Consider the following 26710-nt stretch of genomic DNA (forward strand, 5'->3'; position numbering starts at 1 on the left):
GGAGCATGTTGTCCATCTGTGTTGTAATGCTGGCAGCTGAGAGTTCGGCGGTTGTAATCCCCCGAAGCATGACCCAACCAACATGGTGGCTGCCAGTTCTGGCTCTGGCATGTGGCATGAAGCATTTTCTTGGCCCGGGTTGTTTGTATCTAAAGGGTGCACACTGACATTTTCACCAAAATTCACTTGCGATAGTGGACAATCTCTTCCTGATAGTTTGCTTGGATGGGTATCCAAGCAATGCTGCTTAAATGTTAGGTATAAAATAAAAGTGAAAAGTATTGTTTGTCTTTAAATGTGGCTGGGTTGTTTCAAGACCTCCCACGTTTGAAAGGAGCCTTCAGACGTGTCCTGAAAATGTCAGGCTTCTCGAGCAATGCCACATTAGTCCCCTGTGTTACCAGAGCAACAAGCTGAGCAATTACATCCCTGAACTGAAAGATGTGTGCAGGAGAAAGGTAAACACAACACATGGGGATCTGCACAGCAGGAACAAATATGTTGCTTTTTATTATTCTTTACCTCTTGATTTGAATATAATTGGTCAGACATGGTTCACATTCTATTATAAAATAAATAAATCACTGCATGGAGTTAAAAAATTGTATTTTCTTTTGCTTTTGTTGAATTGAGCTTTAGATTGATTCAGCTCTAAATACAGGGTTTCCTCTGCATGTAATTGATCGTGTTGTGGCAAAATAAAAGCTGTCAGTTTTTTTATTTTTTTATTTTTTTATATATATATGTTCAAGTTTTCCCCCAGAAAACTTGCTAAGCCCGGTGGCTGGGTGGTTGTGTGGTCATTTATCCAGCGGCCTGCCGTGTTCTTGAGTTACAAAAATGTTTAAAGTTGACAAGAAATTTGAAAATATCACCTGATAATTATGTGTTATTGGAAGATTAATGCCTGAACACCAACTATACAGTCTTAAAAATGCAAACATTAAAATAAATAAGCAATGCTTAGCCTGGTGGGGGCACAAGTAAAGCCTTGTGGCCTGCCAGGCTTATAATACATTGGGGAAAATCCTGATGTTAAAAATATGTAAATAGATATGTTGCAGTTATTAAAGCAGTTAATAAAGTAAAACAAGCTCAATAATTTCCATTTACATGATTTATCGTTTCTCTATTTTCTCTCTTTCTACCAAAAATTGGATGTTAAAAGTCTTCAGTCTGGTGCTTTTGTCTCATCTATCCTTTTTTTAAGGATAGTTTTGTTTACGGAAACTGCATAATTCATTGTATTTGTTTTTTTTTTTTTTGTATTTTGGATATTTAAAATGTCTTCCAGTTCTGGTGTTAAACGTTCATTAGGATTTAAAGTTTACTGATCTTTGAGAATGTGTTCTTACATTATAATGTCATTACCTTTATGCTACTTGAAAATGGTCTCAAAACGGCAATATTACCATTTATCGCAATAACGTCAATTTATCATCCAGCAAAACTGACTGAAATTGGCTTAAATGTTAAGAATATACATATATGTGTGCAAACATATACTAATCAAAGTCAGAGTTTGAAATGAATTTAAATATCATAAAATGTTAACATTTACTTTATAAACCAATGCCGCCGGCTCCTGCCTGTCTGGCTACTGTGTGCTGCGCTGCTTTCAGGAGTGAAGTAAGACTAGTCCGAAGTAGAAGGAGAGAAAAAGAAGAAATGGTACCTAGTGAATGTTGTAAAAGAATGTTGCATTTGAACACTAATGTAGTTAATAAATATAGTTTCACCTTTATGTGTCTCCCTGGTCATCCCACCACCACCGTCCATCCATCCATTTTCTTTTACCCTTGTCCCTCAGTGGGGTCGGGAGGGTTGCTGGTGCCTATCTCCAGCTGGCGTGCCGGGCGGGAGGCGGGGTCACCCTGGACAGGTCGCCAGTCTGTCGCAGGGCAACACAGAGACACACAGGACACACAACCATGCACACACACACTCACACCTAGGGGCAATTTGGAAAGGCCAATTAACCTGACAGTCATGTTTTGGGATGTGGGAGGAAACTGGAGTACCCGGAGAAAACCCACGCATGCACAGGGAGAGCATGCAAACTCCACGCAGAAAGACCGGGGCCGGGAATCGAACCCAGAACCTTCTTGCTGCAAGGCAACAGCTCTACCAACTGTGCCACTGTGCAGCCCCCCCCCACCACCACCGTTTAAAAAAAATCCTAGAGGAAACCCTGAAATAGGATCAGTGCATGATCTCTTTAGCTTTTGCACAATGCCAAAAAGATCCAGGTGTAAATCCCAGTGGTTTAAACCTTCCCCAAAAATCCTTGTTGGTATTCAGGAATTGTTTTTCCATGTTTCCTAATTGCTCTCCATTCTGTTTAAAAGATCAAAAGGAGTCGTCTCGTTCAAACTTTTGTTCCTCCCTCCCCCTTCGCTTTGTGTTTGTAACACCATCAGCTGCTATCTGGGTTTGCGGTTGATGCTGCCAAGCTGGGAACGTCTGGGGCCACTTTTGGCAATTTACTAAGCTGCCTGTGTTCCCAGACGCCAGCTGATGTTTGGCGTTTGGCCGACAGGTCGTAACAGACGCAGAGATGATGTGCTGAAGGAGGCTCTGTTGGTCAAACAAAAAACAGCTCAGAACCGCAGACCTAAGCTTTCCTATTCCTACATGCACACTGCAAAAACACAAAATCTTACCAAGTATTTTTGGACTAGTTTCTACTGCAAATGTCTTAGTGCATTTGAAATGAGACAAAACTAACTTATCAATAACCTTTCACCAAGATATAGGAGCTTGTTTTAAGTCGATGATTCCTTAATATTGATAAAGTTCTAGTTCCTTTGGCAGACTATTTCACTTCACATGAGAATAATGTCTTATTAATACATATGCAGCTTCTGGATGCTTTGACCCAGATATCACTGCAAAAACACAAAATCTTACCAAGTATTTTTGGTTTAGTTTCTAGAGCAAATATCTCTGTTCACTTGAAATAAAACAAACCTAATGTACAAGTAACTTTTCATCAAGATATACAGGCTTGTTTTCAGAAAATAATTCCTTAATATTGATGAAAAAGTACCAGTTTCATTGGCAGATTATTTCACTTAAGAAAATTTTTCCTGTGCTATAGGTTAATTTATCTGCCAATGGATCTAGAACTTTTTCCCTCAATACGAAGGAATTTTTTACTTAAAACAAGAAAAGTTACTTGTACGTTAGTTTTGTTTTATTTCAAGTGTACTAAGATATTTGCACCTTTCTGGAAAGTAAACCAAAAATAAGTCAGATTTAGCTTTTTTGCAGTGTAGTCATTTCTAACTGGCCTTGTAGTCATAGGCTTTGTTTGTAAAACATGGACAGAAACATTAAAAGGTTTAGTTTGAATAAAATAGGTCATTTTTCCTGTTTTGTCTCCTCTGACGGGTCGATCAGCAGGACAGATTCTGTTTGTGTTTCTTTGTATGAACTCAAAGAAAAGCATAGTGCATAAAAAAAGAATCATCTTTTAATTTCTTTTATTTTGGACTCAAAAAGGAGCTGCTCAGTGTATTGAATTGCTGCTGTCAATGTGTCTCAATGCCAAAAGACTGCTTTAGATGCAAAATCTGGTGGGCTGTTATATTTCATGCACAAAGCATTCACATTGCTTGCCAATAAAATATATTTTGGGCGTCTACTGACCTTTATGTGCTTCATAAATCCTCGCAAATTGATCCCTCTGCTTGAGCTTCCTCACATTCTGTTGCACAAAGGGAAATTTTGGGTTTTTGTGTGTGGAGAATTGTCCTAAAAGTCGTAATCTAACACATGAAGCTTACAGGATTGATCAGATTCGATGTAGTTGTGCAAGTAGAAATCTGCCTTAAAGGGATGGGCCTAATAATGTTTTATATGCAGCTGTTTAATGCTTCACAGAAATGCAGTGGATGTGAAATTACATCAAAGTGTCTTTTTAGTTTTTGTGGCTTTTATTTTCAAGGCTGCTTCAGTGAATCTCCATTATCTGGTGGTTTCATTTTGGTTTTTATTATAAATATTTCTTGCTATTGTGATGCATTGTGAACACTGAACCTTGTACTATAGATCTAATATAAAGAACGAAGCTGAACAGCAGTTTTTAAAAAAAAAAAAAAAACCAAACTGAGTTGCTGTTAGTGAAATTTTACATTTTAAATTAATTGTCTGTTAGATGCCAAGAAAAAGGGGGAAGTGAATTTAGCTTTTATTTTATTAAGAGGAATGCTTTGTCTCTAAGGTTTTTGTTTTCCCCAGGTCTTAAAATGATGTTTCTGCACCCAGAATTTAATGTTAAAGTTTATAAAAAGTGCAGTTTTAAAAGAAGAAAATACAGCTTTACTTTGAAACGTTGCATCTGAGCCTGAAGTAGAGATAAATGTGCTTGTTTGGACTTGTGCTTCAGAATTGAACCAGGATGTTATTATGGTTTAATTTTAATATTTGCATGAAGATATGTGTTTTTTTATTTTTGTGAGCTCCATGCTTTTTGAAATTGCTTTTTGTGTTTATTTCAGGTCAGCTCTGGCTTTAATGATTGGTTAAATAGTGTCTATTTGTTTTAAAAGCTGTTAAATGTATTTTTGATGTAAGGAAAGTATTGAATTCCTATATTTTTAATCCAAACCAAAGTGTTAAAAGACGCTTCTTTTCCTCTTGCTTCTGTGATCATGTTGACAATCAGGCTAAAACCGTTTGGCAGCTTTTAGCTCGTTGGATGTGAACAGCATCTGAACCTTCGGAGCTGAAAACTTTTCTTCTTCTTCTGTCTTTCAGAGTGCAGCGATGGAGGAGACAGTCATTTGGGAACAGCACACAGTTACACTACACAGGGTAAGGCATTCGCTCTTTTCTCCTTCCTGTTTCCTGGGTCAAAGTCAGTAAGGATATTTTACAGATACTATTCAAGTAAAATATGACGTTGTAGAAATGTAGATTTATTTCTGTAACTCAATTCTCCAGGCAAGAATTGAGTTTTTTTGGGTTCTATTTGCGAAATGCCAGAAAACTAATATTTTGTAGCTTTCTTTGTATATTTAAGCATTATTTTGTTTTATTTATATTTCCTTCCAATTCATGTAAAGCACTTTGAACTGCTTTGGTGCTGAAAATGTGCCATGTAAATAACATTACCTTATCTTAAAACTTGCATTTAAAGTGCATTAAAAGTGTCATTATTTCCTGAATGACACTTCATAACAGTCATAAATGTTTAGGAAGACTCCTTCAAATAAAGCGCTTTGTGTGATTCCATCAGCGTTTGCTAATGATTCTGACTTTAACCTTATCTCATTTACATGTGAACCATTTTAAGTGATAGGTGACACATTTGATTCCGTTAAAATCACAAAAGCGTCACAGTAGTTAACTCTATATAATCTAAAAACCGTGTGTGTGTGTTTCTGTATATGTCTTCCCTGCAGGCACCAGGGTTTGGCTTTGGGATAGCCATATCAGGAGGTCGGGATAACCCTCATTTTCAGAGTGGCGAGACCTCCATCGTCATCTCAGATGTGCTGAAAGGCGGCCCGGCAGAAGGCCTGCTGCAGTAAGATTTTGTTCTTGGATGCTGGATCAAATCTCTAATTTTAGCTTTTAGTTACTCTCCATAAATAATTGGTACATTTGAAACGCTCCAGAAAGACTCCAGTGTGTCTGTTCCTCCTTTTTCTCATTTTTTCGCCTGCAGGGAAAATGACAGAGTGGTTATGGTCAATGCCGTCTCCATGGACAATGTGGAACATGCGTACGCTGTCCAGCAGCTTCGCAAAAGTGGGAAAATTGCCAAAATTGTGAGTGTGTGTTAGCGAGCGTTGTGTTTGATATCTAACGAATAGAAAAGCAAAACTTCAGGGGAGTTAACGATTGATTTTATCTGAAGCGACTGAATCTGATTTCATTTAGACAATCAGACGAAAAAGAAAGGTGCACGTTCCCATGGGCCGGCTGGGGGAGAGGGAAACCATGTCCGAACACGACGAAGAGGAGGACAGCTACGACGAAGAGATATACGAGACGCGGAGCGGGCGCAGCGGTGCTTACAGCGGCGTGGGCGGGGCCATGGGCAGGCGCAGCGGTCGGAGCAGCGGGCGGCGGGACCGGGACCGCGAGCGCAGCGGCTCACGAGAGAGGAGCCTGTCGCCGCGTTCGGACCGCCGCTCGCACAACCTTCCCCCTCGCCCCGCCAAGGTCACACTCGTCAAATCCCGCAAAAATGAAGGTGAGGCTCGCAAAGTCGGGGATAGAAACGAATAACGGGACGTTGTCGTTTTATTCTTTCAACCGTTCCCCTGTTTTGGTAGCTGAATAAATCTTCCAAATCGGCTCTGGTCAACTGCCAGAGTAAATAAAAGTTGCCAGCCTCAGCAAAATCCGAGCAAACTCAAGTAAATAAGTAAAAGAGCAATTAATCTTCTTTAATCAGTCTGTTAATCCCAGCGGGAGCAGCAGCTGTCGGCGTAGAGAGGTCGGTGGGGCTGCTGTCACGTGAACTCTCTGTGCTAACATCGTCTTTGTTGCTGTCGTTCACTCTGTAAGCAGAATATGGCCTGCGCCTGGCCAGCCACATCTTTGTCAAGGACATCTCCCCCGAGAGCCTGGCGGCCAGGGATGGCAACATCCAGGAGGGGGACGTTGTACTGAAGGCAAGCAGAAACTTTATATTACAACTTTATATTGTTTTTAATTAAAACAAATCAAGTTGTTTTTTATCTGAAACTTAATGTAAACCCTTTCAATTGTCTTAATTTAGGTCTGTTTGCCCTTTAGAGACCATATATATTGAGTACTTTTATCATTTATTGTATGTAAATTTCACATATGAGCTCCACATGACGTAAAAAACTGCTAGCAGATGATCTCTAGCATTGGTTTTAGCTGTCAAGTTGTCAACATAACGCTCTAAATCTTAAATGCACGCATGATATATAAAAGAAAAAGGGATGCAATGCTAAGTTGTCAGTCAGTTGCTATAGAAATGAGCGTAACATGGCCGACACAGAGAGCGAGAACAAAGACGAATACGAGTGGTTTTGAGTTGTTCTTTAAAGGTTTTTCTTTATTTTTCCATTTGCTGTGGCACACTGCAATAAATTAATAATACCTCCAGTTTTTATTTTGTCAATGGTGTCATTCTACCGCAGCAGTAAAAGAATCGTCTTTTTGCTCTCCAGCGTTGTGCGCATGTGCAAAACTTCAGGATACAACCAATAACATACATGTCTACACAAATAATATTACATTAAATCCTTTGATCAGTTTTCAACAAAGTTACATTAGCAGGTTGTCAAACATCTCTTAAAAAGTCTTACATTCATGTATGTAAAATTAAGGCCTTAAAATTTCTTACTTTTTCTATTTTAATTTAATTTGACCATAAATAATTAATAATTATGGTTTTAAAATTTGTCGTGTCAGGAATATTTGTTCTTGAATGGGAAGGGAATTTTTTTCTGTCTGGCAGAAGTTTGAGTCACATGCAGACGTCTTTGCTGTCTGACTCGAGGTGATTGATGCTATCGCTAACTAGCTGCTAGCATAGCCTACTGGCTAGCTAGCTTTTCTGCCTCTATCATGGGTAAGTACTAATTTATCACCAGTTTGGAAAATGCTGGTTTTCACTCACTGTGTCTTGCCAACCTATATGAGGCTGTGTGGGAAAAAAACTTATACTTGGAAAAGAAAACCTAATAACATCTTAAAAAAAGATGTATATAAAACACATCAAACCCCATGAATTGATGGGGGTGTACTTTCTTTTCGCCATGACTTTCTTAATGAAATCTCTTTCTTTGGATTGTCTCAGATTAACGGCACAGTGACAGAGAACCTCTCCTTGATAGACGCTAAGAAACTGATTGAAAGGTCAAAGGGCAAACTAAAAATGGTTGTTCAGAGAGACGAGAGGGCGACCCTTCTCAACATCCCCGACCTGGATGACAGCATTCCTTCAGCTAACGCCTCCGACAGAGATGGTGAGTGAGGGATTAAGTGTTGTTTTCATGTGAAATGATGGCAGATTAGGTCGTACCTGCTGGCTTCACTCTGCGCCCGGTGACCTCCTGACCTCTGTCTGACCAGACATTTCAGATATCCATTCTCTGGCATCCGACCATTCCAATCGATCGCATGACAGACATCGCAGCAGCCGCTCCCGCTCACCGGACCGGCGGTCCGAACCCTCAGACCACTCCAGACATTCGCCTCAACAAATCAGCAATGGCAGGTAAAAATTTATTCTACCAGATTTTACTGCTGAGGGCATTTTCATGCGTCTAATATCTGCTATAATACAATACTAATAGGTGTTCCTATAAATTTTACTTGGATTTAATATTTAAGTAAAAGGAAAAAAAAAATCTATTAAGGTCTTTTGATATTTTTGTTGATTTTCTGACATCAGGTTTTCAGCGTTTTTCTGCAAAAACACAAAGTCTTACCAAATACCTTCTATTTTCTAGTGTAAATTTATTAGTACTCTTGAAATTTGACAAAACTAACTTATAAGTAACTTTTCAGGATGATATAGCAGCTTGTTTTAAGTTCCTTAATATTGTTAGAAATTATTGTTTTAATTCCTTAATATTGCTTAAAAAATTACTAGTTCCACTGTTAGATTATAACGAGACATTTTTCTCATGTTGTAAGTGAAATAATCTAACAGTGAAACTAGTAATTTTATTAATCAAGGTAAAGGAATTATTGTACTAACTTATGGTACAATAGAGTATGAAAACAATGCTAAGAAAAATTTAAAAATAATAATAATACGAAAAGAGACTTGTACGAGAATAAATAATCACTTAAAGCTCCCATGTCTTGCAGAAATTTAACATGTAAGTTAGTTTGGTACAACAGAGTACTAAAGCAATGCTAAGAAAATTTTAAAAATAAAGTAAAAATATGAGAATAAAGTCACGATATTATGAAAATAAAGTTGTAGGAGAATAAATAATGACTTTAAGCTCCTGTATCTTGCCCAACTGTTACCTGTAAGTTAGTATTTCTTTTCAATCAATCAATCAATCAAATTTTATTTGTATAGCACATTTCAGCAGCAAGGCATTTCAAAGTGCTTTACATAATTAAAATAAAAACAGAAATAATCAGTGAGAAAGAGAGAGATTTAAAAAAATAATAAATAAAAAAACAAATTAAAAAAATAAATAAAAACAAAACAAAAAAAAACATTACATCATTAAAACGTCAAAAAGAAAGAAGAAATTAAAAACATTAAAGACATGAAAACATGGAAGACATCAAAACCCGCACTCTAACCCTAATTTAGCCATAAGCAACTCTAAACAGGTGGGTTTTAAGTTGAGATTTAAAGGCACCCAGTGTTTCAGCTGTTTTRCAGTTTTCTGGAAGTTTGTTCCAAATCTGTGGTGCATAGAAACTGAATGCTGCTTCTCCTCGTCTGGTTCTGGTTCTGGGGATGCAAAGCAGAACCAGAAGATCTGAGGGGTCTAGATGGTTGGTACAGTAATAACAGATCTTTAAGGTATTGTGGTGCTAAACCGTTCAGTGATTTATAAACTAACATCAGTATTTTAAAGTCTATTCGCTGAGCTACAGGGAGCCAGTGTAGGGACTTTAAAACTGGTGTTATGTGCTCTATCTTCCTGGTTTTAGTGAGAACCCGAGCAGCAGCATTCTGGATCAGCTGCAGCTGTTTGRTTGATTTATTAGTCAGACCTGTGAAGACACTGTTGCAGTAATCAATGCGGCTAAAGATAAACGCATGGATGAGCTTCTCTAGATCGTGCTGAGACATTTAAACTATGTTAAGATATTTGCACTGGAAACTAGTCCAAATATACCTGGTAAGATTTTGTGTTTTGCGGTGAATTTTCAGTAAAAATTGGCATCTAAATATAAAAAAAAAACACTTGAAATGTTTTAAAACTAGCAGTGAGGACCAAAAAAGCCTTGTTAAAGACACACTGGAGGACAAAATTCCCTCTGACACCTTAGATAAGCTGCTCTAAAAATAGAGCACTAAAAGAGTGGACAGGCAGAGCAACGACCTTCATGAATAAGATGATGCTGCCTCCTACTCTGGCTGTTCTTCTTTCACCTGTTCTCCGCTCGCACGTTTCCGCTCACAAGAGAAATTCACAGCCTGCAGAGTTTTGCACTCCACAATTCATTATTCAGCGTCTTCCCCCTTTCCCAGAGATTAATGGTTTAAAAAGAAATTATTTTTATCATCCGCAGTCACAGAAGTCGCGATGATGAACGGATGTCGAAGTCTGCCTCAACGCCAGCGAAGCTAGTGGAGGACATTCCTCTTCCTAAACCGAAGGATTCGTCCACCGCAAGAGAGGAGAAGCAGCTCCCTCCCCTCCCAGGTCAGAGCTGGGCCTGTCGCAATAATCAATTAATTAATCGCATGATAAATTCAAACAAACGCAATCATTTCCATTTGCATGACTTGTCGTTTTTTCTTTTTTCTCTTTGTTTTCTACCAAAACCTGGATGATAAAAGTCTCAGTTTGGTGTTTTGGCGTCAATTGGTGCTTCGTTTAAACGACAGTTTTGTTTAGAGAGGAGATGTTGTTTTGTTTATTTATTTTGGTTATTTTAAATGTCTTTCAGTCTGACAATGTGTTCTTGCATTATTACTATGCCATTATTACCATTATGTTACCTCAAAACAACAGTATTATCATTTATCGCGATAACTTCTGGGACAATTTATCGCCCAGCAGAATTTGCTTAATAGTAGCCCAGAAAAACCAAATGATGTGTGAAAATGATAAAATGCAAGTCGGTCCGATTTTTCTCCCACATCCATTTTGCCTCAGTGTATTTTATCTCTGGATTATTTTTCGCCCTTTTCTTAAAAAGCCCAGCCACCATAAAAAGTTAGATCCAGACGCCTGCCGAGTCTGGCTGAGTCTGCCTGGAGCCAGGTGAAAATAAGCCATATGAGTTGATCGAGTCTGACGTTGCTCTGCAGCCTGCGGCGCTCTGCTGTCTTTCGCTTTGACCTCCCAGCTAAGGACGCTGTGTGCTTTGTGTGTTTGTGTATGACTGGTACTTTGAACAGTTGGGCCTCTGTTTTTATTTTTTATTCCATCAGTGTATTTATTCCCAGCAGTACATATGCATTTTATTTATTTGGTGCTGTCAGTGTCGTGTGGAGTAGTACAGTGAATTTGTGGTTTACTTTTGTTGATATCCAGAGCCAAAGCCTGTGTATGCTCAGCCTGGACAGCCAGATGTAGACCTGCCTGTCAGTCCCTCTGACGCTCCTGTGCCAAGCGCTGCCCATGATGACAGCATTCTACGGTAAGATGAAAAATAAATGACATTAAAATATTCAGACTTCTTGGACTAAACCATTAAAAATTAACAACAGGGGGTGGGTTTACATCCACGCAGCATGAGTTATTTTTACTCTGGGACTCCCTGGTTTTAGGTTGTAATGATTTAATTTATTATGGTAAATTAAATAAATACTGAACTGTAAGGTAATTTTATTTATGTAGCACCTTTTCAGCAACAAGGCAGTTCAAAGTGCTTGTAGAAATGGCTCAAGTAAAAAGTACTATTCCAGAGCTTGCATGGCTTTGCATATAACACTCTTTTTTTTCTGTCTGTATTCGTTTTTTGTTTGTATAAACAGAAATGAAGCACATAAAAAAACTAGAACTGCAAGCAGCTGTGACGGGTTCCTCGCCCGACCCAGCAGGTTCCCCCTGCGCATGTCTTTAGAGGTTCCTTCAATATTTCCACATAATGTTCTTTCCTCATGATGCCATCTATTTTATGAAGTGCAGCCCCACAGCATGATGCTGCCACCACCTTTCTTCACAGTTAGAATGATACAACATCCCTGTTTTTCCTCCCAGTGTAACATTAGTCATCATGGCCAAACAGTTCCACTTTTTAGTTTCATCAAACCACAGAAGAAGTCACCAAAACTGAAGACCTTTATTCCTGTATGCATTTGCAAACTGCAGTCCAGCTTTCTTTAAGCTTGATTTGGAGTAATGGCTTCTTCCATGCTAAGCGGCGTTTCACTCCTTGTCGGTACACAATGCTTTCCACTGTCTCCCCCGGTTTCAGCCAGCATCTTCTTCTGGGGTTAATCTTCACGTTTTGGACCAGAACCCGACCAGAACAATGGGTGTAGAGGCCCTTCATGTCTGTATTTGCATATAATTACTTGAACAGATGAACTTTGCACCTTCAAACTTCTAGAAATTGTTCCAAATAATGAACCAGACTGGTTCCTGTTCCTCTTCCTACCTAAACTAAAACTATTCTGATAAGTCAATTATCCAATAAGAAGAGTTTAGTTATGGGACATTTAAATGAACATTAGTGGGTTGCATCATGTATGAATTTTAGCCTGTATGTGTAATTTTGATAGAAATCATTAAATCCTTAATAGTTGAACTGAATCATTAGGAGCTGTAAATTAGTTTTAATATAGTCCCTGGATATTTTGTTTTTCTGGTAGCTGTAATGTAAAGATGTGCATTTATCAGCGTTTGTGAGTGTTTTTACCTCTTGGTTGTTAACAGTAACAGCGACCGTTCCTGCTTCTTATAACATGATTTAAGAATCTCTTGAGGCTCCTGTCTGTCACCTTAGAGTCATTATTTTAGCATTTATGCAGCAGTGGAAATCAGTTTCAACTGCTGCGTTTCTCCTCAGGCCGAGCATGAAGCTGGTGAAGTTCAAGAAGGGGGAGAGCGTGGGTCTGCGTCTGGCTGGGGGGAACGACGTGGGCATCTTCGTGGCCGGAGTGCTGGAGGACAGCCCCGCTGCTAAGGAAGGCCTGGAGGAGGGCGACCAAATTCTCAGGGTGAAGTCTCTCATTTCTAACCCCATTGTGAATTAAAACAAACTGAAACACTTTAACTGGAACTTGTAAATTGGTTAAGTTCATGTTGGTTTGGGGGGAAACGAAATGGTTGTGCCTTAGTGCAAAGGTGCCAAAACTTTCTGGCCACAAACGTCAAGTGGAAAGAAACGGTGGGAGGCCACAACCTTTTTAGTGTTTTCCTGTTTAAGTATAATTGCCAAACCTACTTTTTTATTTTTGCCTGCTCAGATATTAACTAAACTCACAATATTTTAATGAAATAAGTAAGATTTCTGTAAATTATTGTAGATTTAAAACAAAAGGTTTTGCCAGATTTAAAAACACTGACGAACCGTTTCCTACTTATTTATTATGCTTTATCACTCACTCTGTATTTTAGTGAAAATCACAGGATGTCTGTTGTCCCTTTCACTATTAAAATAAATTACATTTCAAGCAAAAAACCTGGATGAATACTCGGTGTTAAACTGCCTGTAACCTTTTTGAAAATTTCCCCCTGGCTTTGTTTTTAAATGTGTTGTTGCATCAACTTCCTGGCAAACCAAATTTAAGCCAATTTTAAATCGTGATCGAGGGACGCACAAAATTGTTTCGAGGGCCTCAAATGGCCCCCTTGCTGCACTTTGGACCCCCCTGCCTTAGTGGTTGGTTTTTTGTGTAAACAGCCGTGTTTTTTTAAGGAAAACGTCCTGAAACGTTGCCTGTTCTAATTTACACTCTGGCTGTTCAGAAATTCCTCCATCATCAAGCTAGTCTCCTAGCAGGCGCCGCGTTGGGAACAAACACAAAAACAGATTTGTCTTGCTGTGTCCGCCCCATTACCACCGCACTCGTACATCTTACTGTTTGCACCTTTTCTTCTTCTCCCCAACTGTGTCCAGCAACGCCTAAACTTATTGGACTACAATAAAACTACTTGTAGTTATTCAGGTGATTCTGAGTAACGTGAGAAATACATGCACCTTCTTTCTGATTTAAGACATTCTTTTCTCCACTAACTGAACCTATAAATTTGGAATTAATTGTTGATTGATGGTTTATTAGATTAAAACTAGTTCCAATCAATTAACTATAAGAAGGGACAGAGCAGACTGGGCTTATAGAGGAAGCAAAGGTCCTTCAAGGTTTGCAGCAAGTCTGTTGTTGAGAGCATCATCTGTTGGGGCAGCAGCATCAGAACCAGGGCCCTAAAAAGGCTCAACAGCCTGAGAAAGAAGGCTGGTTCTGTTCTGGTTCTGTTCTGGGACTGAATGAGCTGGTTATGCAAAGAAGGATTCTTCATAAAATCAAGAAAGTTATGGACAATCTTGACCATCCTCTTTTAGGCTCACTTGAGAAAACAGTTATCTTCAGTCAGAGGCGTCTTCAGATTCGCTGTAACACAGACTGCTACAGCAGGTCTTTCCTACCAATAGCCATCACCACCTGCAATAACTATTTGAAGAATCTGAATTAATAACAGTTACAACAACATTTAATTTCTCTTTGGGATTAATAAAGTATTTTTGAATATGAAGACATAATGTCAGTGTTGTAATTTGGCCTCCATCCAGAAGAGGGCGCTGCTGGTCATCCTTAAGCAGATCCAGTTGATACAGAAACAAAGATGGCGAGGCCTTACCAGAACAGGAAAGAGAAACGGTGCAAACAGAGTCCAGTGTTGGATTCAAAATGCACTTTATCCACTTCTGTTTGGAAATATAAACGCTCAACACACTTTATAAAACATTTGCCCTTTATGTCATAGAAACACAGTCAGCCCTCTTGATAGAAGAGAAAACTCTGTTTTTAAGAAAATGGCCGCTTATGAAGTTTGATAGGATCGATAACTTGCATCCCTACTAAAAATAAAACTTATGGGACCATGTTTTCTTAACTTCCAGGTAAATAATGTTGATTTTGCAAACATAATCCGAGAGGAGGCGGTGCTATTCCTTCTGGATCTTCCTAAGGGAGAAGAGGTCACAATCCTGGCTCAGAAGAAAAAAGACGGTAAGCGGAGAAGAAAAATCAAAACAAATTAGAAATTATCTTGATCTGATTGGTGTGGTGTGAAAGACTCGCTGCTCTGCATTTCACAGTTTATCGGCGGATTGTGGAGTCGGATGTCGGGGATTCTTTCTACATTCGGACGCATTTTGAGTACGAGAAGGAATCTCCGTATGGGTTAAGCTTTAACAAGGGCGAGGTTTTCCGAGTGGTGGACACGCTCTACAACGGAAAGCTGGGCTCTTGGTTAGCTATTCGCATTGGCAAGAACCATCAGGAGGTGGAGAGGGGCATCATCCCCAATAAGAACAGGTGAAAGCACTGCACCGCCTGGTGCTTGGGTTGTTCCTGGAACCTGTTTTACATCTTTGTCTTTCTGCCAACAGAGCGGAGCAGCTCTCCAGCGTTCAGTACACGCTTCCCAAAACAGCCGGAGGCGACCGGGCCGATTTCTGGAGGTTCAGAGGTCTCCGCAGCTCAAAGAGGAACCTGAGGAAAAGCAGGGAGGACCTTTCCTCCCAGCCGGTCCAAACAAAGTTCCCTGCTTACGAGAGAGTCGTACTGAGAGAAGGTGAGATGTAGGGGCTGAAACAATTAATCGTGATTAATCGATTGTTGAAAGAACCGTGAGTGAGATATCTGAGGTTTATTAGTCTGTTTGGAAGAGTTTAATTGTCCGTCCATCTTTTTGTTCATCTGTCTTTGTCTACTGATACGCTCTTTCATCCATCTATTTTCAGTTTTTCTATTTGAACTTTAAAAATGGGCTAAAAAGTTCTGAAAAGTCGTAAATAGCATGAAAAAGTACAGACGTTTAAAATAAAATAAGTTCGTAGAAACCTCATCTCAGGTTTATTTTAAGGATCTGACTTTTTGTTGTTGTTTGGGCTTTTTGTGCAGCTGGTTTCCTCAGACCGGTGGTGATTTTTGGACCTATTGCTGACGTGGCTCGAGAAAAGCTGTCCAGAGAGGAGCCGGATCTCTTTGAACTTGCAAGTATGTTTAACATTATCATCCAACATCTTATTGTGATGTTTATCATCATGTTTTCAGTGTTTTTTCATGGATTTCTTCACATTTTCCCTTTCAGAGAGCGAACCCAGAGATGCAGGAACAGACCAACGCAGTTCGGGAATCATTCGTCTTCACACCATTAAGCAGATCATAGACAGAGTGAGTGTGATTGTTTTAAAACTTTGCCATCGAACATCCTGCCGTACTAAACCAGTTTTTATTTCAACTCCATAAAGGACAAACATGCTGTGCTGGACATCACCCCAAATGCTGTGGACAGGCTAAATTACGCCCAGTGGTACCCAATCGTAGTCTTCCTGAATCCCGATAACAAACAGGGTGTGAAGAACATGAGGACGAGACTTTGTCCAGAGTCCAGGAAGAGCGCCAGGAAGCTTTATGAGCGAGCCATTAAACTGAGGAAGAATAATCACCACCTGTTCACCAGTAAGTTGGCGCAGTTTCCTGGAAAACAGTGACTTTAAAACCCTAATTGCCTCTTTGATGCAATACTACTTCTTCTTCTTCCTTGTGAAGTGATTTTTATGCAAACTATTTCCGTCTAGCAACCATCAACTTGAACAACATGAATGACGGCTGGTATGGCGCGCTGAAGGAAACCATCCAGCAGCAGCAGAATCAGCTGGTGTGGGTGTCGGAGGGCAAGGTGAGACAAAGTCCCGCAGTGCTTCTGTCCTTCATGCTGCTGATCGGTGACAGACTTTCTGCTCCACTCAGGCGGACGGCACCACAGAGGACGACTTGGATATCCACGACGACCGTCTGTCCTACCTGTCGGCGCCAGGTAGCGAATACTCCATGTACAGCACAGACAGCCGCCACACTTCTGACTACGAGGACACGGATACGGAGGGCGGAGCGTACACCGACCAGGAGCTAGACGAGACCTTAAACGATGAAGTGGGCCTGCCCACCGAGCCTGCCATCACCCGCTCCTCGGAGCCCGTCAGGGAGGACCCGCCTGTGATACAGGACACCCCCGGCTACCCTGGATACCAGCACCCGGTGCAGCCTGACCCCGCCAGCAGAATAGACCCCGCTGGATTCAAAATGGCCGCTCCGCAGCAGGTAGGGTTGTTGAGCAGTACTGGCTGAATAAATAGTAAACATATCACAACAGGGCAGAGCGTTAGCCTCTTTTTTTTATTTTGTACTCTGTTGTTTTTGGTTTCTTCTGATATTTAGTAGAGATGCACCGATCAGAACCTTGTGGCTGATTTCCGTTCTCGGGGTTTGTGTCTGTGGACAGTTTGAGAAAGATCAATGTGGACCTCTTGCAGCACGATGTCACACGAGCAAGAGCTCTGCTGGAGGGCAAAAAAATGCTTGCTAACGATGACTAGCATTGTTTTTTAGCTGTTAAACTGTCAATATGACGCACATCTTAAATGTATGCACGATGCATAAAAGACAAAAGGTATGCAGTGCTTTGCTACTAATTGACAACCCTACAACAGCTAGATAACAAGGTTCAGAAAAAAATATAGCGAGGGAAAGGGAAGTAGTTCAGTTATGCTAACTTGACTTTGCTAATAGTAACCTGTAGATGTGATGTTTAATTTGGTGTGTTTTGGTTCAGGCGACCTAAACATCAATGCTGACAGATCATCAGTAGTGCAGGTGTTTAAATTAGCTAATCTGCCACTGCAGTGTAAGCTTAGCTAATAGCAGTGGTAGCTAATCTGCCACAGAGTTCACTTATTAATAATCACAAAATAAACATCAAACCTGAAAACATAAAACCGTAACAGACTGAATGTTCTTTGTGTGGGAAATGTTTGAGTGTTTTTTGGTGTTGAAACCTGAAACATGTAGTGGCATTGTTGTCGGTTGCTATGGCAACGCGCCTCTGTGTAGCGCAGCCAACACAGAGAGCGAGGAAAAAGTGGTTTTGAGTTGATCTTTACCGAGTTTTCTGCATTATTTTCCCTTTGCTGTGTATCACTGCTTTAAATTAATAATTCCTGCATCTTCAGGTTTTATTTAGTTAACGGATTTGTTCTACGGCACGTAAAAGAATCGTCTTTTTGCCCTCCAGCGTTGTGCGAAATTTCCGTATATGAACACTAACATGCCGGGGGTTCATACTAAGCTGCATGAATCCCCTGCATGTATTCAGTGTAATCAGTATAATCAGACGGTATACTGGTGCATCTCTAGGATTTTAGTTGTTTTAGCAATAAACATGTTTTAAGCTATGTAATGGGTATATTATCTATTCTAACCACATTTATTTATCTTCTGACTGGTGAGTGTAAGGACCCAGATGGGAGTGTTTGGGTGAGATGTTGTCTGTGTGCCCTTGGCGGCGCTGTGTTATAAATGTCTCTTAACGATACTTCACAGCAAGGTGAGGCTGCTCTGCCCCCGCCGCCTCCGCCGGTGGCAGCCTCCCCAGCTGCTGAGCAGCCTGTACAACTAGAGGAGCCGCCTGCTGCAGCCGCGGCTCCTCAGGCGGACTCTCTTAGCAGTCCCAGCCCTGCCCCTGAGCTAATTCAGCCCCCACCACCACCACCTCCACCACCACATGAACCCCCTGGTCCAGAACCAAAGGTATCCGCTGTTTCACCAGCCACTCGGACCGGGCCCGGCTCCCCAGCCTGCTCTTTTTAACTTGCCTGTCTTTTCACACATGCTTTCCACTCGCTATCTGCATGTCATGTCCACACTGTGTGACTCACTGAGCCCACTGTGAGCCTCTGGTTCCCAGAGGAAATGTGCGACTCGCTTGTCCACATGCACCACAGTGGGCTGGGAGACCAGAAGGACTGGTTACATCTGAGTCTCTGATCAGGGTGAAGACATCCACAACCAGCCCTAACTGTTGCCTCTTACTTCCTTTGCATGGCTCCTGATGTTTTGTTTTTGTTTATTTTTTGGGTTCCTTTCAGCTTTGACTCTCTACTGTAGACAAACAGTAGCAGCACTGACGGTGGCATTGTAGTGGGTAGATGTGTTGTCTGTCGTAGTGCTAGTAGTTTGACATTGCATAAGTTGCAAACTGAATGTTTGTTGCATGATGAAAGCTAACCTGCAGACAGTACTCTGACTTATTAATATCTCAAACTTTGCTGTAAACTCGACACATTTTCCCTGTTGAGCGGATTCTTCCAACATGTCGGCCTCCTTCCTTCACTGTCTGCAGGCTACTCTGCATCATATGTTTGAAATGAGGCCTTTCAGAAATGTATAAATTGTTAAGAGATTCTCAGTAAAACACGCTCAATTGGTAAAATTCAGTCTCATTTTTCCTGAAGGGCATCTTGTCAAACAGGCATTCAGAACCGTTTTTCAAGAAAGAACAAAAAAAGCTTGTAATTTTATCAATTGGTTCAGGATTTATTTATTTCTAACGATTCGGTCAGCATTGTGAATGTTGAGCTTCTTGAGGTTTCAGTTTGTGGTACCTTGCAAAAATACTCACACACCTTCAACTTTTCCACATTTTTTATGTTACAGCCACAAACTTCAAGGCATTTTATTGATGTTTTGTGTTATAGAGAAACATGAAATAGTGCGTTATTATTAAGCTGAAGGAAAACGATACATGGGTTTATGTTTGGGCCTTTTTATTCCTGAGGCTTCGGCTGCCTTGTTTCACCTAAAACATGGGTTTTCATTCACTCTTATATGTTTGTGCCAGATTGTATAATGTAAAACTCCTTTAAAAAACTGTTAAAATTGTTTAATAATTGTTTAATAAATAGGTGTGTGTGCATTTAATAAGTACTTCTTCAACTTAAATAAAATATAGTGTAATTTGTTTTTCAGTCAAAATCGCTGATTTTTGTGGAACTAATTTAGAAATATTTGCAGGAATTTATTTAATACTTGCACTTATCTATGGCGGTAATGGTGACTTTTACTTGCCATCTCGATCATGGTTTAAAGCTTGACATCAATTAAGGCTAAATATGAAACACTGCCACCTGCAGGTGGGAGTTAGCAGTAACTCAATGTTTTTGAACATTTTTGTGGAAAATGTTTAAGTGCATTAGCGCAAAAAAAAAAAAAAATGTTGGAAGTTTGCTGGTTTTTGTGGGAATTTCCGCGATTGCAAAAAATTGGAGGAGCAGATGAATGTAGTTTGGGAATAAATTTATAAAAGCTGCTTTGATTATAGCTATAACTACAACTGTTTTCTTGAAGGTTCTGTTCACATGTTCCTCTAAAGTCGGATTTCACCCCTGGGCCTAAAGTTTGACACATGACACTTTTTAGATTTTTATTCGTGAGCGATTCTGAAAACCATATATTCTTTTCCAGCAGTTGAATTTTAACTACAGATGGGTGCAAAATCTTGTTGATATTCTTGTTTATAATGTCTAAAAAAACTAATTTTGCAATTGCAGTGTTTAAATTAAATACGAAACGCGATAAAATCAAACATGAATAAGTCTGTTCGTGTGACGAGTCAATAAAAAGCATGCCACACCGTGATCCTCCTACCATTTCCCGTCGTAGGAGGATCTTTTCTGCCAGTAGTTGATCACGACTCATGTGATGCAAGTTTTGTGAAATACACAAATTTTAATACGACTGAACAACTTTTTACCAAAAATAGAAAAGTTTTTGGTGTGTTTCCCTTCAAATTTGTGCAATTTTACAGTCAATAGAAACCCATCTGTTTCCACAGTTCAGTATCTTTGTCTTAATAACACATGATTGAAATACTCTTGAGATTGTGGCTGCAACAGAACAAAATCTGAAGAAGTTCAAGATTGTGAATATTTTTGCGTGGGACTTTTATTAGGAATTTCTTCTGGTGTTTTAGGAGAAACAACTTTTCCTTAACTGGGTATCTTCACTAATGATATCTTAGAAATAAATGTAATTATTGCCATTTCTTTACAGATGTACAAGAAAGATCTATACAACATGGAGGACCCGGTGCGGATCAACCACGGTCTGAAGCAGTCTCTGAGCTACAGTCACCAGCCGTCGTTTCAGGACAAACAGCCATACCGCGAATACGACCACCCGCCTTATGGATACGACGGAGGCGGCTACGCAGAACCAAAGCCTCACAACTCTGACTCTCACCTGCACTACGACAACCGTGTGCCTCATTACAGCGAACAGTGGCCCCCATACGACCAGCAGACCTCGTCCTCACAGCCCGCCGGGTACCAGCCGGGCCACCAGCAACCAATGGGCTACAGTCCTCGCTCCCCCTACGAGGACGGGCCGGGGAGGGAGTACAGCCCGCCTCAGCCACGCTACGACGAGGCCCCGGCGGTGGGCTACGACAGCAGAGCGCGGCACAGTAAACCCGCGCCCATTCGGTACGACGAGCCCCCTCCCCCACCTCCTGCTAGCTACGAAGCCCGATCTCCGTATGAGGCAGAAACCCGCAGCTTCCCAATCAACTCCCCTCGCTCGCCAGAGCCTCCAAAGCACTACTACGGTGACTCTGGCCTGAGGCCCGCCTACATGTCTGGGCTTCCAAACCGAGGTTACAAGCCGGGGATACACGAGCCGATCATGAACTCCGAGCCCGCCGCCCTCCCCCCTCCAAAACCAGACGCCCTGCCTTCACCAGGAGAGCCAGCAGTCACTCCGACCTCCAAACCGCTTCCTCCTCCCCCACGGGAAGACCTGGATGAAGATCCGGCCATGAAACCGCAATCAGTGCTCAACAGAGTCAAGATGTTTGAAAATAAACGCTCAGTTTCTATGGACAGAGCTAAAGAGGGAGAGTCTTCAGTGCTCAGGGTACGTTCCTCATAAAGACCGAAACGATTAATCAGATTAATCGCAAATAATGACACTTTAGTGGGTGATTTTTAACTGGTTGAGGCAACAAAATGATCCTAATTTTGCTCAGTTTCTATGGAAAGAGCTAAAGAAAGAGTCTTCAGTGCTCAGGGTACGTTCCTCATAAAGGCCGAAACGATTAATCAGATTAATCGCAAATAATGACACTTTAGTGGGTAATTTTTAACTGGTTGAGGCAACAAAATGATCCTAATTTAGCTCAGTTTCTATGGAAAGAGCTAAAGAAAGAGAGTCTTCAGTGCTCAGTGTACGTTCCTCATAAACGCTGGAACAATTAATCGGATTAATTATGATTAATCGACTACTGAATAATTAGATTACTAAAATCGTTACTTGCAGTCCTACAGACAACACTTTAGTGGGTGATTCTGCACAAGATGTTATCTATAATCCTCTAAAATCATGTTTTAATTCATTAATTTTAGGGCTGAAACAATTAATCGATTGTTGAAATAATCGGCAACTAATTTTGTAAATGAGTAATTGATTGATAGGGAATGCAGACCAAAAAAGGCCATTTGCTGAAAGAACAAATGGCCTTTTTATTTTGTATAGCCAAAACTATACAAAATAAATATACATTTTAATTTAAGATATAAACATCTTTGTCTGTAAAAATGTTTTAACCAAAACTGAAGGGATTTCACCTTGTTCATATTCACTAAAGGCTTGGAAATTAAATTAATATTTAAAAAAGAATGAAAATATTTATTTGCATCTTTTAATGTATTTATAATGTATAAAAAAGACTAAAATGTCTTTATATACTGTAGATTATAAAGACATTTTATTGATGTAGTGCCAATTTTTCATCAGAATAATAAATTACTGAAAATAATCGCTAGTTGCAGCCCTACATGACACTTTAATGGGCCATTTTTAACTGACTAGCAACAAAATTATCCCTAATCTATTTACATTTTTTGAATACAACCTTTAAAAAAACAAGATTTAATTTAGCACTTTTAGAGCTGAAATGATTAATCGTGATTAATCGATTATTGAAATAGTTGTAAAATGAAAAATCTTCAGATTAATTGATTAAAAATCACTAAGATAATTGTTAGTTGCTGCCCTAATTAATTTTATCATTTATATATTTTTGTTTTGTTTTGTTGGTTTCTAAATAATTGTTCTTCTCAAACAAGCAGAGTGTAATAACTAATAAAACTTTAAAAATGTTTAATGAAATTGAGCATGTCTGTTTTATAAAGCGTGTTTTTATATGTATCTAAGTTCGCATGGAGGAAAACTTGCTCATCAGAGGGAGAAATCGCTGAATCAGGATTTGTTTTTTGTTCTCCAGCCTGCAGATGTTCCCAAACCTGTGAACGCTCCCGCCCCGGTCCTGAAAGCCAACTCCCTGAGCAACCTGGAGCAGGAGAAGTCCACCTACAGGTGAGCCGTCTGGTACCTCAGGACAAAAGGAAAAAGGTTTAAGGAGATGTTGCTGCTTGTGCGCCACCTACTGGTCACAAGTTTTACCTATTATGAGACTCCAGAATGTCGCAATGTTTGTTTTTTAATACTTGGAGCCTAAAATTACAGATTTTTCAGCAGGTTTTTCAAAAAGTAAAATTTTTTAAGCTTTTTTTTGCCATCTAACAACAAAAGTTGGACTCCAAGAAAAATAAACATTTTCACATACCTTCTTAAAATGGCATCTAATCCAAATCCAATCACATCCTGATGAGTTGTCAAAGTTAAATAGAAGAATTAAATAACTGTCATTCAAGTTAACATGAATTATATTTTCTGCAGGATTTGTCTTTACTGTCAGCATAAAGAAATCCTGCAGAACATCTCAAAATTGTTTTTGGAAAAAAAAGAAAAAGGCAAATGCTTTTTGGCGTCACACATGCTTTCATCTCGCATGTTTGGAAAAGTTAAATTAGGAATGAGAGAAGGAAATTCACCCAATGTTAAGGTGATTTGTCAGATTTGTGGAAAAGTTGTGATTACTGGTGAAAATGACGCCAGTAAAATTTGATAACTGAGTGAATTTGCATACATTTTTTCAATCACAACGTTGCATCTTCCTGCAGGGACTGATTAGTGGACGGAGATGGGATAGTTTGTGTCTGAGGTTCTCAGAATCTCTGTTATTTATTCATTTACAACTAAATAGGCCTGTTGCAATAAACCAATTAATCACATGATAAATGACAACATTTGCATGATTTTTCTGGCTTTCTACCAAAAGCTGGATGATAAGTTTTCAGTTTTTTGTTTTGGTCTCAACCAGACCTTTTCATAAAGGACAGCTTTGTTTACAGAGACTTCTTTATTACTTTTATTTGTTGTTTTCTTTATTTAAAATGTCTTCCTGTTCCAGTGTTAAATGTTCATTAGAATTTAAAGTTCATTCATTTTTGAGAATGTGTTACTGCATTATTATGCCATTATATTACAGGACAATCGTCTCAAAGCAACAATATTATCGTGTATCGCGATAACTGCTGGGACAATGCATCATCCAGCAGTATTTATCGTTTCCGTCCTTCAGCTGAAGCCTCCTGGTTTACCAAGCGGACTGAAGCGACACTCGGAGTTCACCTGTAGAGCTTTATATTCTTTCTTTTACACATTTTATCCTCTTTTGTCTTCAGGGCTCCGGAGCCACAAAAGCCTCATTCGAAGCCTCTGGATGATGTGGTGCGCTCCAACCACTACGACCTAGATGACGACGAGGAGTACTACAGGAAGCAGCTGTCCTACTTCGACCGGCGCAGCTTCGACAGCAAGGCAATGGGCCAACCCAGTCCGGGTATCAACCGGTTTCACGACCTGTCCAAACCCGCCCAGCTGTCCTACCCTTACAACAGGTCAGACGGCGCGCCCTGCACCAGCAGCGCAGCTGGTTCCCAGAGCTCTGAACTGGGTTCAAATCCAGGAAAAGGCTTGAATTTTAATCCATTTAACTAAGTGCTTGGTTTCTGTACGAAGTCCTTCATGTTCAGTTTGGTGATAAAGTTCAATCTGAGCCTTCAACCTGCCTGGTTTCAACCAGTTCAAACCAGTTCAAACCAGGTTTCAACTGGTTTTACAGTTGAAACCAGAGGTTTTTATCCACCTAATAAAAAGGAAAAAAAATGTTTTCCCTCAGTGTCTGAAGCTAAATCAGACGAAACCTTTCTTATTTCAGGACAGTTACAATTACCAAAATTATTTATTTTTGTTAAATACCAGAAAATGTAAAGAGAAAATTTTTAAGAATATTTTTTGTAACTTTGTTTGTTGTCTATAAGCATTTAATTTGAACATGAAGGTCATTTACCTTTGATTGTTTCAATATTATCAATATTTATTATTCCTAATGTCTCAGTGACTGCTTGATGCTTGATCATCTTATTATTTACACTTTAAACAACTTAACTGAAATTAGCAAATTGTTTTGTTAAACTAGAGTTTTGTTCTCAGACTAGTCAGAAACAAAACATAATTTTGTTTTGTTTGCAAAATGCAGAAAACCACCATCAGATCATATCAGTTGTAGTACTAAATTATACCATATAATAACGAATTGAAAACGTCTTGTTTTGTTCATTTCTATTGATTTTTTTTGTTATCTCCAGTCTATGGAGCTGGAATAGTTTGAAAACTTTCCTTGAATTTTACTGCTGGAAACGCTGATATGAGCCCTGCAGTCGCATTGATTGTTGTTTTATTTACTGTGTTATGTTCTTAAAGAGTTGAGTCTGTGGAGAAGGTGAGCCCAGTGGAGAAACGATACGAACCTTTGGCCCAGATCAGTCCCTCCGCTCAGTACGGACCCCCAGCTCCAGCCATCCCACCCAACACCTTGTCCAAACTCAGCCCTGCTGACGGTAAGTTGTAGAAATAATCCCTAAACAAACCCAAATAATCATTTTATTCTCCTCTCACATCTCCCAGTTCGTGCCTTGCACTTTAAATCGTAATTATTACGCCTCTAAAATATGTTTTTTTTTTACATTTATAAATTGTTCAAATGATTTCCTGCCTGAATACTTCAAACAAGGAAAATCTCAATAAAGACTTTTTGTGTCTGATCCTCATTGAAGTGATTTAAATTTTGACCAAACCCAGTGGAAAACTGACACAACCATTCTTGAAATCTGGATCAAGAATGGTTTAATTTATTATGGTTACCTTTGACCCATAATAAATGAAACGTTGACCAACATATTTTATGAGGTTGGGGAAAAATATTTACTGGTTTTCTCAATCGTTGACTGTTTGTTCTTTGACTTTGTAATTTTGTGTTTTTATGACTTTGAAATGCCTTGTTTCTGAAATGTGCTGCACAAATAAATAAAATAGATTTTAAATTCTAAATGTATATATTCTCTGTATAACTTTAGCTGAATTTCTGCTTTAAACATGTTATTAGTTCAGCAAATTATGCTTTTTGAGGCTGCTTACTCCAGATTCCTAAATTAGTTGACAATTATTTCAATAATAGATCAATCGGATTATTTGTTTTTGTCCTAGTTTTAAACTGAAGGTCAGAGTATGTAAAGATTTTGTCTCTTTTCTTCCTTTCCAGCCAACTCCATCCCTGAGCCACTGAGCTCCCCGAATCCTAAACCCGACCTGGCAGCTCTCAGGCCGACTAGCAGGGATGAATCCACGCCAGGCGGCTACCTGCCACCCAGAGGCCTCCCCGACAAAGTCCCCGTCAACGGCACCGACGCGCCGCTGCCAAAAACCCTGGGCGCTCCGCCTTCGACCAGCTACAACCGCTACGTCCCCAAGCCTTACACCAGCGCGGCCCGGCCCTTCGAGCGCAAGTTCGACAGCCCAAAGTTCAACCACAACCTGCTGCCAAACGACACGCAGGTGAAAACGGACCTCCTCAGCATGCCGGGGGTGGTGAGCAACGCCTCAGTGAAACCTCAGCTGTCGCCGCAGCCCCTCGACCACGACAGCGGCCTGGACACCTTCACGCGCACCATGGACAACAGGCCCAAATACCAGCACAATAACATCAACGCCATTCCCAAGGCCGTCCCTGTAAGGTGAGGCAGCAGAGCGCAGTGACGCACTCACCGCGTCTCCATTTTTCACTTCCGATGCCGATATGAGGATTAGCATCAACCG

General features: G+C 40.1%; 1 protein-coding gene across 10 annotated transcripts in view; it reads left to right on the forward strand.

Moving 5' to 3' along the window:
- Positions 1–26710, forward strand: part of tjp1b (tight junction protein 1b) — a 105756-nt gene that overhangs the window by 73831 nt on the left and 5215 nt on the right. For 7 of the 10 annotated variants that reach the window (XM_008411994.1, XM_008411996.1, XM_008411997.1 and 4 more), the window contains 24 exons: positions 4762–4818; positions 5409–5533; positions 5675–5777; positions 5890–6205; positions 6523–6629; positions 7790–7958; positions 8065–8209; positions 10204–10337; positions 11175–11280; positions 12655–12805; positions 14710–14818; positions 14908–15127; positions 15202–15386; positions 15716–15811; positions 15906–15988; positions 16066–16276; positions 16396–16496; positions 16568–16918; positions 18197–18403; positions 20705–21565; positions 22935–23026; positions 24238–24453; positions 25319–25455; positions 26157–26628. In XM_008411994.1, coding sequence (XP_008410216.1) covers positions 4762–4818; positions 5409–5533; positions 5675–5777; positions 5890–6205; positions 6523–6629; positions 7790–7958; positions 8065–8209; positions 10204–10337; positions 11175–11280; positions 12655–12805; positions 14710–14818; positions 14908–15127; positions 15202–15386; positions 15716–15811; positions 15906–15988; positions 16066–16276; positions 16396–16496; positions 16568–16918; positions 18197–18403; positions 20705–21565; positions 22935–23026; positions 24238–24453; positions 25319–25455; positions 26157–26628 — 4754 coding nt within the window. The remainder of the gene's footprint in view (positions 1–4761; positions 4819–5408; positions 5534–5674; positions 5778–5889; positions 6206–6522; positions 6630–7789; positions 7959–8064; positions 8210–10203; positions 10338–11174; positions 11281–12654; positions 12806–14709; positions 14819–14907; positions 15128–15201; positions 15387–15715; positions 15812–15905; positions 15989–16065; positions 16277–16395; positions 16497–16567; positions 16919–18196; positions 18404–20704; positions 21566–22934; positions 23027–24237; positions 24454–25318; positions 25456–26156; positions 26629–26710) is intronic. The other 3 variants (XM_008411995.1, XM_008412003.1, XM_008411999.2) reach the window with 2 other exon arrangements.

This window comes from Poecilia reticulata, linkage group LG6, assembly GCF_000633615.1.
Source record: "Poecilia reticulata strain Guanapo linkage group LG6, Guppy_female_1.0+MT, whole genome shotgun sequence".
In the NCBI taxonomy this organism is placed as follows: Eukaryota; Metazoa; Chordata; class Actinopteri; order Cyprinodontiformes; family Poeciliidae; genus Poecilia; species Poecilia reticulata.